The sequence below is a fragment of the Phyllostomus hastatus genome, unplaced genomic scaffold (assembly GCF_019186645.2).
Source record: "Phyllostomus hastatus isolate PE091 unplaced genomic scaffold, TTU_PhHast_1.1 phas_contig_133, whole genome shotgun sequence".
Classification (NCBI taxonomy): Eukaryota; Metazoa; Chordata; class Mammalia; order Chiroptera; family Phyllostomidae; genus Phyllostomus; species Phyllostomus hastatus.
In genome coordinates this window covers 337349-351713 of record NW_025333577.1, presented here as the reverse complement: position 1 = coordinate 351713, position 14365 = coordinate 337349, and the positions used below count along the sequence as shown (strand labels likewise).

The following is a 14365-nucleotide window of genomic DNA, read 5'->3' as shown; positions in this document are numbered from 1 at the left end:
ATGCTCAGTACTGGACATCAGAATGGCGCAGCTCTCTTGAAAGTTTATTTTCATTTGAAAGTTGAAACTGGGTTTGTAATATCACCAAAGATGTGCAATTTACATGTACAGAGGACCTGTCCAATTGCCATCACTAAATGTCATTGCAGAAAGGGTCTTGCAACTGAATGTCTTCCCAAAAGACAATCTCCCCAGCACAGAGACTGGTTTGAGGATTGTGTGAATTAACCTGTGTGTTCTTCTGTTTTCGTAGGGCATATGCCTATGACCTCATTACCTGAGGGATTGGTTGCAATATAGGCCTCACTTAAGGAGCCCATGTTCATCATCACCCTGAGACTCAACAATTTGGCTGAACCTACATGGTTGGGTTGGTGAAGGGTTCCGGCAATCTCTGGGCTTCACTTTAGAACTGATTTCCCATTTTGTGTCTTGAGGGCTTGGACAGAAAGGGCCCAGATATCTGAAAGGAGGGAAATCCTAAAATATTCCCCTCAGCCCGAGTGAAGTATAGTGAGTCACAAGGGTTTTGGATAGGTGTAGCATGCCTTGTACACCTTCCTCCAGCTAAGCCATTCTTTACTTAAGTCCCTACCTTTGTCATTTAGTAGTTCTGATTTAACTGTGCCTTCCAATTCTTTCTAAATCTGTCACTTCCAGAATATGACCAGGATGCCTATGGCCCAGTAATGCCAGCCTTTGGACACCAAGCCTGGGACTTCCTGGTGACAACCAGCTGACTGGGATTCTGTAAGCTCCTTCCCCTTACAGGAAGGACTCCCTCTGTGCTGCACCTCCCTCCCTTTCAGGGCACCCCTGACCCAAGGGTAGGTAGGACAACATCCATGTCCAGCAGGAAGTAGTTACAAGAAGATGAGACCTTCGTCCATTGTCCTTTATAAGATTCTAAAGTGGGTGTAAATCTGAAAGGAGGGATTGCAACAGGGTGCAGCCAAGAGGGAGGCCCCAAAAAGGGATTTGAGAGAGAGACATGTTTCCTCTGGCAGCAGCCAGAATGAACCTGAGGGGTTGCTTGAGGTAATAGTCTACCACCCTTAGCCCCCGCCCCCTTGTTGTTCTGTAACAACTCTGCCCTTCAAAGTGGAATCCAGGTGTCAGGAACTGCACAGAGAAGCCGAAACGGTCACTTGCCCAGGTGTTCTGAGGTAAATCTGGCCTCCCTACTGGGATCACCCCCTTCTACAGTGAGAAAAGAACAACAACAACAAGACAAGAGATTACGGTTGAATTGTGGACTATTTATTGAAACAACGAAAAAGACTTACATTTTATTGGAAGAATAATAGTATCATAAACAACCAGGAAACATCCTGTGTGGAAAGTAACAGTGGGTTATAATGAGGCAGAAAACAGAAACCAGTAAGGAGGGTCTGTGCTTATGCAAGGATCTGAATTCCAAAGTATAGAAGCCTTGCTGTATTCTAGAAACTTCGTGTGGGTTTAGCCTGACATCCATCATTTTTCCAACACAGGTGATACAATTAATTTCCCCCTCAGGCAGAAGGGGGATGGAATCCTCAGGAAGTCACGTTTGAATGTGGGGTTTTTTTGTGGCATTTCAAACTCCCAAGTTGACGGAAGTCCTGGCCACACTCGGGGCAGCTGTGGGGCCTGAGGCCTGTGTGGATGCAGAGGTGGATGTTGACGTTCCCCTTGTGTCCAAAACGCTTGTGACAGACCTTGAATGAATATGGCTTCTCCCCCGTGTGGACCTTCTGGTGGCCTCGAAGCATGGATTGGTGGGTGAAAGACTTCCCACAGATCTGACAGTTATGGGGTTTCTCTCCTGTGTGGACTCGCTGGTGAACTCGCAGGTCTGAGGGTTGTATGAACTTCTTGGAGCCAACCTGGCACTGGAAGGGCCTCTCTCCAGTGTGTGACCTTCGGTGAATCGTTAGCTGTGATTCACAAATAAATGTTTTGTTGCAATCTGCACATTTGGACAGAGTGCGTCATCTGGCTCCTTTTCTGACAGTGGCTCCCATGGTGGTTTGTGCCTGACCTGAATGGGACCTGAGCTATCAGGAGAGTTCTCCTTCATCCAGCCACATGGCTCCTCTTTCTTGAATATCTTGGGGCATGGAGGCGTGAAGACATTTTCTTCTGAGGGGACCTCTTACAGCCTAAGAATCGTTTCTTTTCTGACACTGAGGCAAACCGTCTGTCTCCCAATAGTGGGTGGAATTTGTGTTTTCAGTGCCAGTCCCTTCTGGCAGGTTTTCCTCACTCTGAATCCCCATAAAAACTTCTGGAAGAAAGGACTCACCAATAAAGCATTTAACTGAGAGCATGTTCAAAACTAGCAAGCACATTTTGAACCAGAGCTGATGCTGGTTGAGAACTTTCCTGCCCGGCAGGTCACTAACTCCACGGAAGCCCCCGTGTCCACACTCACCAGGACCCCTCGAGAGCAGAGTCTCTGCAGGTGGAAGCACTGTCTTCTCTTCCTGATCCTCCATTGGGTCCTCCTCCAGCATCTGAGTGGGTCTCACTCCCTCCAGGTCACCTTCCTCGGGGATGGTCTCTGGCAGGAGAACTGTCAGTCCCTGACAACCAACAGAGATTATGGCTGTGTCTACATTCAGGCATAGAAAGCTCCAACTCCTCTTCCCCTGACCTACCCAGCTCCCTGCTCTGAGACTCCAGCTGTCCTAATGGTGCAGTTCTGCGGCTCTGCCCAGACTTTCTTGGGGTCACTCCATCGCCCCAGGTAACCCTCACTCGACTCCCTGTTGTTTGTACCCACCACACATTTCAGTCAAGTTTATACTAACAGGGTTTTTTGGTTTTTTTTTTTTTCAAATATGGATGTGCAACAGAAACAGCCATCAGTTGCCACTCAGTTGCCCCACCAGGGACCTGGCAGACAACCCAGGCATGTGCCCTACCGGAAATTGAACTTGTCAGTCTGCAGGACAATACACACCCCATGCAGCTACACCAGTCAGGGCTGCATCTCACAGTTTTTACTTTAATTCTCTAAGTGTGCCTCTTCAGGACACCCCACATGCCCCCTGCTCCCAACTGTGGGAGCACAGCGATTCTAGCTCCAGATGTCCTGAGTCATCCCTGTTTACATTCTGGGTGGATTCTGGTGTTGTTCATTTAGGACATTGGACAGGGGCTTTGTCATCTGCTCCATGGACAGCACTTGCATCTCCCACCCAGGTGGAAAACCCAAAGTGTCTTCCACTATTGCCAAAGGTCCCCTTGGCGGTCAAAGGACTCCAGGGAAGAACCAACTCCTTTCATGGTAAGAAATGGGCAATATTCCAAAAATGGGTCATTTGGCCAATTATCATTTCTTGAAATGCCTTTTGAAGAAAATTAGCCTTGACATCACTGGCCTGTGTGGGTGGGAGGGGCAAAGGTTGGTGAGTCTTTCTTGTCCACATGACCTCAGAAATGTCTAGGAATTGAATGTTTTCTTGGGATGCATTTAACGGGTCCTGTTCTGTCCTGGGCCCAATGACCCCATTACTCCACCCACGGCTTCTTCCTCTTGGACCTTCTCCCACCTGTCCCCGCAGGTCCTGGCATCACACACTTACCTGCTCCCTTGACATGTCCTTGATTTCTGGCTGATTCTCTGGCTCCTGGCTGACCTCCCGGTTGTTCTTGCCATGTACCTCCACCTCACACACGAAGGACCGGGACTTCATGGACAAGTCTCTCACAGGATCCTCATCACCAGCTTTTACTCCAGCCATCTGGACATCTGAATTGTGCACCAGAAACTTCTGTCCTTCAATGCTGACTATAGTCTGTGGGGAGAACTTCACACAACATAAGAACCACATGCATCATATTCTTTATATGCATCTGACCCGACACTCACACTTTGTGTGGGCACAGGCTGGGGTTGCTGAACCTCGACACAGTCCACATTCAAGGCTGCATGGTTCTGTCCTGTGCAGTACACAATGTGAGCAGCACCACTGGCCTCTAGCATGCTCTCTGCCCCCCACCGTGACAACCCAAATGTGTCCAGATATCTCCAAGGGTCCCCACTGGAGAACCAAAGACACAGAAACAATCCCACCTGCCCTTTCCAGTCCAGCCCCCATGCCTGCCCTCCCTTACCCATGCCAACCCTGAGGTTCCTACTCACCCATGTCTTAGGTTTCTCCTGACTTTTCAGGATGTCCTCCAAGTCTTTGCAACTATGTACATTGTGATCCTTGACCAAGACCTGGAGCTCCAGGGGCATGGAGATCATGAACTGCTCCAACACCAGCTTGTCCAGAATTTTTTCCCCAGTGTGCAGGTCAGGCCTCACCCGTGGACAGCAGAGCTCAGAGTTTCCGCAGATCCTGGACTGGGTCTGAGTCCTCCAAGCTGGTGAAGGCTCTGAAGGCTACATGCCACATCTCCGAGTCCTGGCCCTGCCTGCCAGGAAGGCTTCCCTGGGGCAGTGCAGACAATGGCACATGTGGTCCCTGGCCTTCTTGGGGTTTTCCAGGAGCACACGGGAATGTCTGGTGTGCAGCCATAGTCACTGGAAATTTTTTCTTTTTCTTTCTTTTTTGAAAAAATAAGAAGGGAACTTAATTTTTTTATTATTAAGAGTTTATTTATGTATTTTTAGAGGGGGGAAGGGAGGGAGAAACAGAAACATCAATGTGTGGTTGCCTCTCACGTGACCCCCCACTGGGGCCCTGCCTACAAGCCAGGCATGTGCCCTGCCTAGGAATCGAACTGATGACACTTTGGTTCCCACCCCGGGCTCAGTCCACTGAGCTACACCAGCCAGGGCTCAGAAGGGAACTTGATTTAATATTAAAGTCGGGGCAGGGACTGGAAGCAAGGATGGCCTCACTTGGTGATGGTGTTGGCGTTCCTGCTCTTCCCACTGCCACTGAGCACAATGTACGGTGTCTTCTGGGCCTTCTGCTTCTCCCGGAGCAGAGCCACGGTGCCCAGGGGCGTGTCGCTGGAGCTCATCTTCTTCAGGAGCGCCTCCTGGTCCAGCTTCTTCATCCGCCGCTCTGTCTTCTTCTTGCCTGAGCCCTTCCCGTGGAAGCGGTGGGACAGCTGCCGGAAAGCCTCCTTAGGGGTGAGCTTCCGGCCCGTCTCATCCACGTACTCGATCCGAACGTGGGGCTGGTAGCCGTCCTTCTCCTTGAAGTCCCGGGTGAAGCCGTGGAACTCCTCCCACTGGCTGCGCTCGTCACCGATGGCTGTCTTGTCTTCAGTGCAGTGCACCGCTGACGGCAGGGCCTTACTGGGGGCCTTCACCTGGGCCACCTTCTGCGCTGTGGTCTCCAGCAGCCCTTTCTTCTGACACAGGAGCAGCGCGGCCGCCAGCCCTCTGCTCACGATGGGCTCCTCGTCCAGGATGGTGGTGGAGGAGGCAGAGAAGCCCTGATGCTGCTGCTCCTCGTCCAAGTGGACCGTGATCCAGCCGATGTTCTCCTCCCTGTGGGACTGGTGTGCAGCCATACTCCCTAGAAAATGTTTCAATGTCACTCGAGCAAACTTCCCAAAGCCAGCAACTAATGGAGACCCAAGGAAGGGGTTGACTCTGTAATAAATCCAGAAGCTGAGCAATGGGGGAAGGAGAATAAAATGAGTTTAACCTATTACTCCACCCTTCCCTCCCCTCAAAAACTGTCCTCACAATACGAGACACCCCTCGCTGGTCCCACACTTAATACCCTGGAAGTTCACCCATACTATTATTCTCTGATGCTCATATTTGATTAGAGATGCTGGTTATTTGTACCTGAATGGCCCTCTAGATTCTGGCTCCTAAATGTACACAGGTGGGGGGGGCTCAGTATTCTCATCTGTGAGTTGGGACAATATTGTTTATCCTATACTCTAAATCAAATATAGTCATGAAGTGTGATGCTTCTAAACTCTGTTTTAATAATGACATCACCTTATATAGCTTTTCATCAAGATATGATACAGTAGGGGTGTCAAGCTCATTTTCACTGGGGGCCACATCAAACTCACATTTGTCTTCAAAGGGCTGAGTGTGATTTCAACTCCTTAAGAGTTAAGGAGTAGTTACATTTATACAGTCCTAAATCTATTTCAGCCTTTGAAGGCAACTGTGAGGCTGATGTGGCCCCCAGTGAAAATGAGTTTGACACCTCTGAACAGAGAATAGATTGGTAGTTTTTAATCACTGTATCAGCCATGATTGTGTAGGAAGATACAGAAAGATATTTACAACCAGGGAATTGCATGTGGTGTAATAACAAGGGAAAGATTTATTTTTAAATCCTCATCAGAGGATGCTTATTGACTGGAGAGAGAGGAAGGGAGACAGAGGAACAGCACTGTGACAGAGAAACATCAATTACCTCCTCTTTTCGCTCCCACTGGGAATTGAACCAGCAACCTTCTGGTGCACAGGATAATCACCCCAGCCAACTGAGAGCCACCTGGCCAGGGGAAACATGGAAAATATTAACCCAGGGTTGTCCCCTAACAGTTTCTTCTTTTCCTTCTTTGTCCCAGGGAAGGGAGAACACACACACACAAATCCTACTAGATAGAGTTAGACTCCTACAGATACTTTGATATTGTGGTAAAATACACAGGAAAAAATTCACTCATTTAATTCTTTTTTAAAGTTTATGGTTTTGTGCCACTAAATGCATTCCCACTTTTGTTTGAACCTCATTTTTCATTACCACAAAAGGTAACCTTGTAGCATGGAACAATCCTCTAGTTCCTGCTCACCCACTCCCAACCCCCTACAGCACAATGTGCTGCTGGGATTATGGGATTAATGGATTAACAGAACCCTGTATACATTTTGAAAAAACTATTTTATTTATTTATTTTTAGAGAGAGGGGAAGGGAGGGAGAAAGAGAGGGAGAGAAGTATCGATGTGTGGTTGTCTCTCATGTGGCCCCCACAGGGGACCTGGCCTGCAATTTAGGCATGTGCCTGGACCTGGAATCAACTAGTAACCGTTTGGTTGTAGCCCATGTTCAATCCACTGAGTCACACAGCCAGTGCTGAATCACCCATACTTAATCTCATTCCAGAAAAGGGATTAAAACCTAATGGCCTTTGGAATTTCCATTAATCAAGATATTTAGAAAGAAGTTATGCCTGGGTCCTGAACCTACCTCCTAAAGCCAAAAAGCCATTTTCTATTTTCTCCAGAGATGCATTTGATTCCAAGGAAAACAGCCAGGGAAAAACAAGAACCTTCCTTCCAGCCAGAGATGGCGGTGCGGGGGGGTCTCTCTGAAGGTCTGGGCAAGGTCACTGAGAGTCAGGAAGGTGAACTCCTAGGACAGGTGGGGAAGGGGAGCACCCCTAGAGTTTCTTTTCTGGAAGGTGAACACATCCTCCCACAAACTTTGGGATGGGAGAAAAGACTGTCTGAAGCCCTGAGAATTAAGGGGTTTCAGGTTGTTTGCCATCAGGGAGAAGGCAGTGATTCCACTGGTCATTTTTAATCCCTCCAGGTTCCTTTCACATTAAAGAAAAACACGCAATCACAGGAAGCAATAAAAATCAGAGCCAAGATATGGAAGCAACTGAAGAGCCCATCAAGAAATGGTTGGATAAACAAGTGGTGCTTCTACTGAATGGAATATGACTCAGCCATCATTCAGAATGAAATCTTGCCATTGGTAACAACTTGGATGGACCTGGGGGGCATTGTGCTGAGTGAACTCAGTCAGAGAAAAACAAACACCATAGGATCTCTCTCATCAGTGGGATTTAAAGAACAAAATCAGAACCAACTCATAGATACAGAGAACAGACTGATGGTAGCCAGAGAGGAGAAGGGTTGGAGGAGGGGGGCAGGATGAGAGAGGTGAGGGGATTGAGGGGTACTAATTGGTAGTTACAGAATACTCACAGAAATGTAAAGTACAGCACAGGGAATATAGTCAATAATATTGTAATAACTATGGATGCTGCCAGGCAGGTACTAGACTTATTTGGGGGATCACTTCTTAAGTTATACAAATGTCTAATCACTACACTGTACACCTGAAACTACAATAATATAATACTCTATGTCAACGGTAACTGATAAGTAAAGTTGAAAAGAGAAATACGCAGTCCCTCAATGAAAAAAAAATGAAATAAAATAAAATCAGGCACTAAAATAAAAACGTAAAACCACACCACACATGTTAAACCAGGAGTTATACAAGAAATCAGAGTGAACAGGAAACAAGGGAGACACCTTGTTTTCCCAAGATCACCGAAATAATGCACCATGAACATAAACCCAAATCTTCCTGAAGCCCACTTCAATCCATCCTCATTTCAAAACGCCCTCACACATCCCCAGCCCGGCCTTACCTCCTCCTAGTCTTCTCCAGTCTTCTCCGCGTCCCTGGTGTCTAAGTCACCCTGAATCTGGAGCTGGACTAACTGTGCCATGCCATGAAAGGTCTCCATTTATACAGAAGCTCCAGGCCCCACCCCCTGTTCTCTGTCAGCCCTGGGATTGGTCGAAGGCCATGGGACCACCCACTCATTTAGACTATCAGCGTTGATTAATTTTTCCCGCTGAAACTTCACAGGAGAAAAAAATAACCCTCCATTGAACCCAACATTTATTGCCTTGGTCTAGTCTAGTGAATTACGGTATTTATCATACAGCTGAAGTGTTTGAAGGAATCAAGATATACAAAGCCGTAGACAAATATCACAAAGAAATAGAGATCTACAGGTTCTAACCAGTTTGAGATCGATCACCTACGTTTTTGTTAGTTGTAAATGATTTTTTAAAAACCTTTTTTAAAATTTATTTTGATTGCGTTTATTGGGGTGACATTAGTTAATAAAATTACATAGGATTCAAGGGTACAATTTTACAACAGATCCTCTGTCCCTTGTAATGTGATCAGTGGGTTGGGCATTGTCTAGCAAAGCGAAAGGTCCGGCGTTTGATTCGCGGTCAGGGCAAATGCCTGGGTTGGCGGTTCCGTCCCTGGTCGGGACATGTACAAGAGGCAACCCAGTGATATTTCTTTCTCACATCAATGTTCCTCTCCCTCTCTTTCTCCCTCCCTTCCCCTGTCTCTAAAAATAAATAAATAAAAATAGAAAAATAAAACACAAATAAAATAAGATGTCCTTCCTTCCCCTCTCTCTAAAAATACATAAACATTTTAAAATAAAAAATAAAGAAAATGACAAAGTTTGAGAAGAACGTGTTTCTGAGAAGATACATAGCAAACCAGAGGCTGAACACCAGGAGAGGAAAACAATGATCTCATACCAACTTAGCAAACCAAGATATTGAACAAGTGAATAGTGACTATTCATACACAAAGAAGAGTCATTTTAAAAACATTTAAATCTGTTTTTAGTGTCTTGAAATTAATACATTAAACTGTTGTTCAAAATAGATTCAATGACTGGTTTGATATTAGTCAACTTAACCTCTTCTAAAAACTAGAGAGACAAAAATGGAAATAGTTTTTTAAGCCCTGGCTGGGTCCTCAGTGGGTTAGAAAGTCCAGCCCATATGCCAGGGTTTTGGATTCAACCTCCAGTCAGAGTGCCTTCAGGAATCAACCAATGAATGCAGAAATAAGTGGAACCACAGATTGATTTCTCTCTCCCTTCCTCTACCTCTGTAAAATCAATACACTTTTAAAATTAGTTTTTTAAAAATAAAAACAATAGAAACCAGGAAAAAGCACACAGATACCACTTTCCATTTCATTCTCCCCAGGGTTGGGAAAGGGGGGTTTATAGAGAGAGTGGGACTCTACATGGACCTTGGTTTTTGTTCCTGCAAATTAGACGCTATAAAATCTGAAAAACTATAATGGGGAGGGTGGGCTATGAATGTTTTTGTTTGAATCACTGAGTCAATGTTGAACTTTAATCAAGGAGTGGGTGTAATTGGATCAGTGGTTTGGAAAATTCCTAGTGTTGATCAAATCAGAACAAATCCATTCAAATAGCGAGTTGTTTGTGGCAGGTTAACAGTAAACCAGTTTTTTATTTAACCTTTTAGATGAATTGGAGAGTGGTTGGCTTTGGACTGATTTTGGTTTAGATATATATGGAATCTTAAAACCAGTCTTTCAACCCTACGAATCTCAAACTCCTTGTGAGTAGAATGGGACTGGGGAGGTTATTCTGTACCTTGTGTGGGGTGTAGAAGAGTAGAAGGTTGTTTTGACCCCCAAATTGTAATGATTATTTTCTGATGTTTTCTGGCCTTTTTTCCCCCTTAGAACAATGGAAGTTATGTCCACAAGTCAGCATGAATAATGACGAGACCCAGAATTAACTGGGCTCTGCCCCACACCACCATCTACCTACCCAATGCATCTGACTCTTTCTTTCTAAAAATTCATCTCTTAGTGCGTAGCCTTCAAAAATATTGTTTTTGAACTCCACATTTTTAGAGCCAGTTTAAGTTCACAGCACTCTGACCTTCATTATTTTAATTTTAGATCTGCTGTAAAGTCTCAACTGAGCTAAAAATGGCTAATTTTGGCAGGTCTATAAAAACTCTGAGCTCATTTTGTTTCAGCATAGAATGTTCACGAATCCTTCTTAACGAAGAGATGGGAAGTCATCAAGGATCCAGCCATGTCCCTGACCAGACAGAATGCCTCCTTAAATGTCTCCATAGCAAATCTATCCCTGGAAATATTGATTTGTTTGCTTTGCTTTCCCACCCAGCACCCCTAGTCTCTCTGCTCTGCTTATCCAAATACAATCTATTTAGTTAATAGTTTTGTGCCCTTGCTGCCTTCCTGTTTTAGGAGGGGTATGTAAGATGAAATCACTAGGGATCTGGATGAAAGCTCACGGGAACTCCCTAATCATCATTTCTTCAAATATTTCATCCTCTCCATTTGTATTTTCTCCTCTTTGGGGGAAGTCCTGTTCTCCTACAAATCCTATTACTGCACTAATTTCTTTATACCTTCTGGTTGCAAGAAAAGTCTTCTATATCATCTTCTTCTCTTTAATTTGTTTTTCTGTTGCATTCATTCTACCCTATGTCCCAACTAATGTTTTTTTTTATTTTACCTATTATATATAATAGGTAAAATATATGTATTTTAACTGATATTCAACTACATTGATGTTTTTAAATTTTATTCTTATTGCTTTTGGCTGATTCCTTTCCTGATGTTTGTTATTTGTATTCATATTTCTTGAATGATGGTTCAAATAGTCCTGTTTCTGAAAGTATCTACACCAGTGGTTTTTTTTTCCTTTTTTTTCCTTATCTTTGGTTTGTGCTCCATTTTTATAGTCTTTACTTTCTGGGTTAGTTTTCTTATTTGGCCTGTGAGTTAATATCCTTTTGCATGGGGATTCTCACTTCAGGATAACTGCGTGGACCGAATGGATACTTGTAAAATGTCTAGTGGACATCAGGCAATGTCTAGACATTTTTGGTTGTCACATGGGGGAAAGGATGCTCTTGCCATCTAGTGAGTGGGAGGCCAGGCACACCGCTCAACACCCTGCAATGCACAGGACGGCCCCACAACAAAGTGGTCCCCTCCAAAATGTCAGTAGTGCTAAGGCTGAGAAAGCCTGGGATTAGGGTAGTGTCTGTAGTTGATAAACCTGGCAGAGCATGTTCAGCTGGAGACTAATCCGTTTTAGTAGCAACACCCTAGGGGAGAGATAAGGGGATCAATCCACTGTTAACTCTCTCTTTATTGTAATGCTACCACTAAAATTGCAAATGTGGCACCCTCCACACACCCCTCCACATGGAGATTAGCTTTGAAAACATTCACTCCTTAAACATCAGATAATAGAATCACTTTAGCCCAAAGAACAAACAAAAAAATCTGGTTGGTGCCTTTGCCCCACCCTCAGAGAGTTATTTGGCCTGGAGCGAGGCTTAGATAGGATTTTTTTTTCTCTCTCTCTCTGTCTTTGCAGAGAGAGGAGAAGAAGGAAGGGAGAGAAACATCAGTGTGAGAAGGAAACTTTAGTCAGTTGCCTCTCCTATACTCACTGATCAGGAACCCAACCCACCAACACACATATGTGCCCTGAGCAGGAATCAAAGCAGCCACCTTTCACTTTGGAGGACAATGCCCTCTCCACTGAGCCACACAGGTCAGGGCTTAGAGAGGGTTTTTTTAAAGGCTTCTCCAAGAGACATGGAATATTATTCAGCTTTAAAAAAAAAAAAAGAGGAAGTCCTCCCAGGTTGGGGTGGCTCAGTGGATTGAGTGCTGAACTGTGAATGGAAGGATCACCCCATTCAAGGCACATGTCTGAGTTGCATGCCAGATCCCCAGTAAGGGGCGCACAAGAAGCAACCACACATTAATGTTTCTCTCCCTCTTCTTCTCCTTCCCTTCCCCTTTCTCTAAAAATAAAATAAATAAATTCTAAACAAAAAAAGAGGAAATCCTCTCACACACTGTAACACAGATGAACCTTCAGGACATTATGCTCAGTGAAATAAACTAGACTCAAAAGCACAAATACTGGGATTGGAGACGGAAAGGAGAATGGTGAGTGCCGGGTGCTGGGGGAGGGAGGGGGAGCTGTTGTTTGATGAAGACAGAGTGTCTGTTTTGCAAGATGAGAAAAGCTCTGGAGACAGAGACGGGCGGTGGTGATGGTTGAACCATATTATGAAGGTGCTTAATATCGGTAGTAACTCTGGACTGTGCGCTTAAAATGGTTCAGATGATAAACTTCATGTTACATGTAGTTTATCACAACCAAACCATTTCTAAGTATTTTTAAAAGACTAGTTTGGGGAAGTGGATGAAGGAAGGACGGTGGCCAGACAAGTGTGCACCTCTCTCCTCCTTCCTCAGGTGTGTCTTTCACCTGACTCCTCTGAGCACAGGAGATGGGTCTCTCACCTGCCGGGAGTCACCAGGACACATGAAGGGTGACTCACACCTGGAATGAGGGTCTTCTGTCCTTTCAAAGACCTCCCTGTCTCCCACTGTGCATTGTAGCCAAGGGTGGCCAGATGGTGAAAATGAAGCACAGGTCTCCCCCTCCCCCGGCAATATTCTCTTCCCCTCCCACTGGTTGAGTGCAACCAAAGACAAGACTCTAAGTGACAGGTGAACCGCTATGTAGAATGAATCTGGGTGTCTCCGTCATGAGAAGAGCATCCCTGGCTGACTGGAGATACCCTCCTGGGACATTGGGTGAAGAAGAAAACATTTTTATTGTGTTGGAGTTATTGCAGCTAGGATTGGCTAACTTTCCAGGTCAAGGGTGAAATAATAAACATTTCAGGCTTGCCTTGGTTGGGTAGCTCAGTTGGTTAGAGCATTGTGCCGATATGCTAAGGTTGCAGGTTCAATCCCTTGTCAGGGCACATACAAGAAGAAGGCATAAATTCATGGAACAACAAATCCATGTTTTTATCTCCCTCAAATTAATAAACAAAAATTTTTAAAAGACATTTTAGGCTTTGCAGCCTCTGCCTACATCATTCTGCTTTGTTCTTTCTCTACCACTTGAAAGTGTAAAACTTGCTCTGGCCCCTGTGGCTCAATTGGTTGAAGCATTCACCAGTACACCAAAAGGTTGGGGGTTCAGTTCCCAGTCTGGGCATATGACTGGGTTGTGGTTTCCACACTCTAGTCCAGGCACATATGGGAGAAGGCCTACCGATGTTTTTCTCTCACATCAATGTTTCTCTCTCTCCCTTTCTCTCTCTCTCTGAACTCAATGGAAAAAAATGTCCTCAGGTGAGGATAAAACAAACAAACAAACAACTAATGGACCATGAAACACAGAGAAGGTCAGATACCCAGGAATGGACAACAGCCAGAAACTGGAATTAAATTTAGGTCCTTTCATTAGATAACCCAAGATCTCTTGTTTCCAAAAACTTATTCCCACACCTGACCCTATCATCCTTGATTTTGCTACCCCCAATAAATTACCATACTAATTAATAAAAGAAGACATTGATTATTTTGGAAAAATTATTCTCTCCATTCTGCTTCATACCTTGAAAGGCAAGCATGATATATTTTGGAGAATCTTTTCAAGTCAAGATGTCATAGCCTCTCTGAGTGGAAAGGCACATTAATATTGTATCATTCAAGAGCTCATGTTCTGATCAAATGATTCCCAAAGAAGACAGGTACTTCCAATGGACTGCAGGAATGCTTCCCTATTGGCCCCAGAATTTGCTAAGTGGTTCCAGAATTATTCTTGACTCTGTTCACTTACTTTATACTTTTTCCTAAAATAAATCAGTAAAACCTGACACAGGTCAGGGACTTTGGAGACAAATTCACCAAATGTTCCAAATTTTCTTCATGAAATCTGGGGATGGGATTTCAGGATCTTTGTCTGGGTAGAGGGGTCTAGACTGGGTCTCAGAAGGAGTCACAGAGGAGAATGATGAGGAGTAGAATCTGGAGATGC

The 14365-nt window shown here is 44.9% G+C and overlaps 2 protein-coding genes across 2 annotated transcripts; both read right to left on the bottom strand.

Annotated features, from left to right (window-relative positions):
• Nucleotides 1-1343: 1343 nt before the first annotated feature.
• LOC123826865 (putative zinc finger and SCAN domain-containing protein 5D) lies at nt 1344-4259 on the bottom strand. Its single transcript, XM_045851096.1, has 4 exons — nt 4133-4259; nt 3573-3797; nt 2417-2567; nt 1344-1919 (listed from the first exon to the last, which is right to left on the bottom strand). Exons 1-4 carry the CDS (start codon nt 4238-4240, stop codon nt 1792-1794), a joined length of 612 nt encoding a protein of 203 aa, XP_045707052.1. The 5' UTR covers nt 4241-4259; the 3' UTR covers nt 1344-1791.
• Nucleotides 4260-4836: 577 nt separating this feature from the next.
• On the bottom strand, nt 4837-5463 carry LOC123825889 (U4/U6.U5 tri-snRNP-associated protein 1-like). The gene has a single exon (XM_045849545.1). It carries the CDS (start codon nt 5461-5463, stop codon nt 4837-4839), a length of 627 nt encoding a protein of 208 aa, XP_045705501.1.
• Between the last annotated feature and the right edge of the window lie 8902 nt (nt 5464-14365).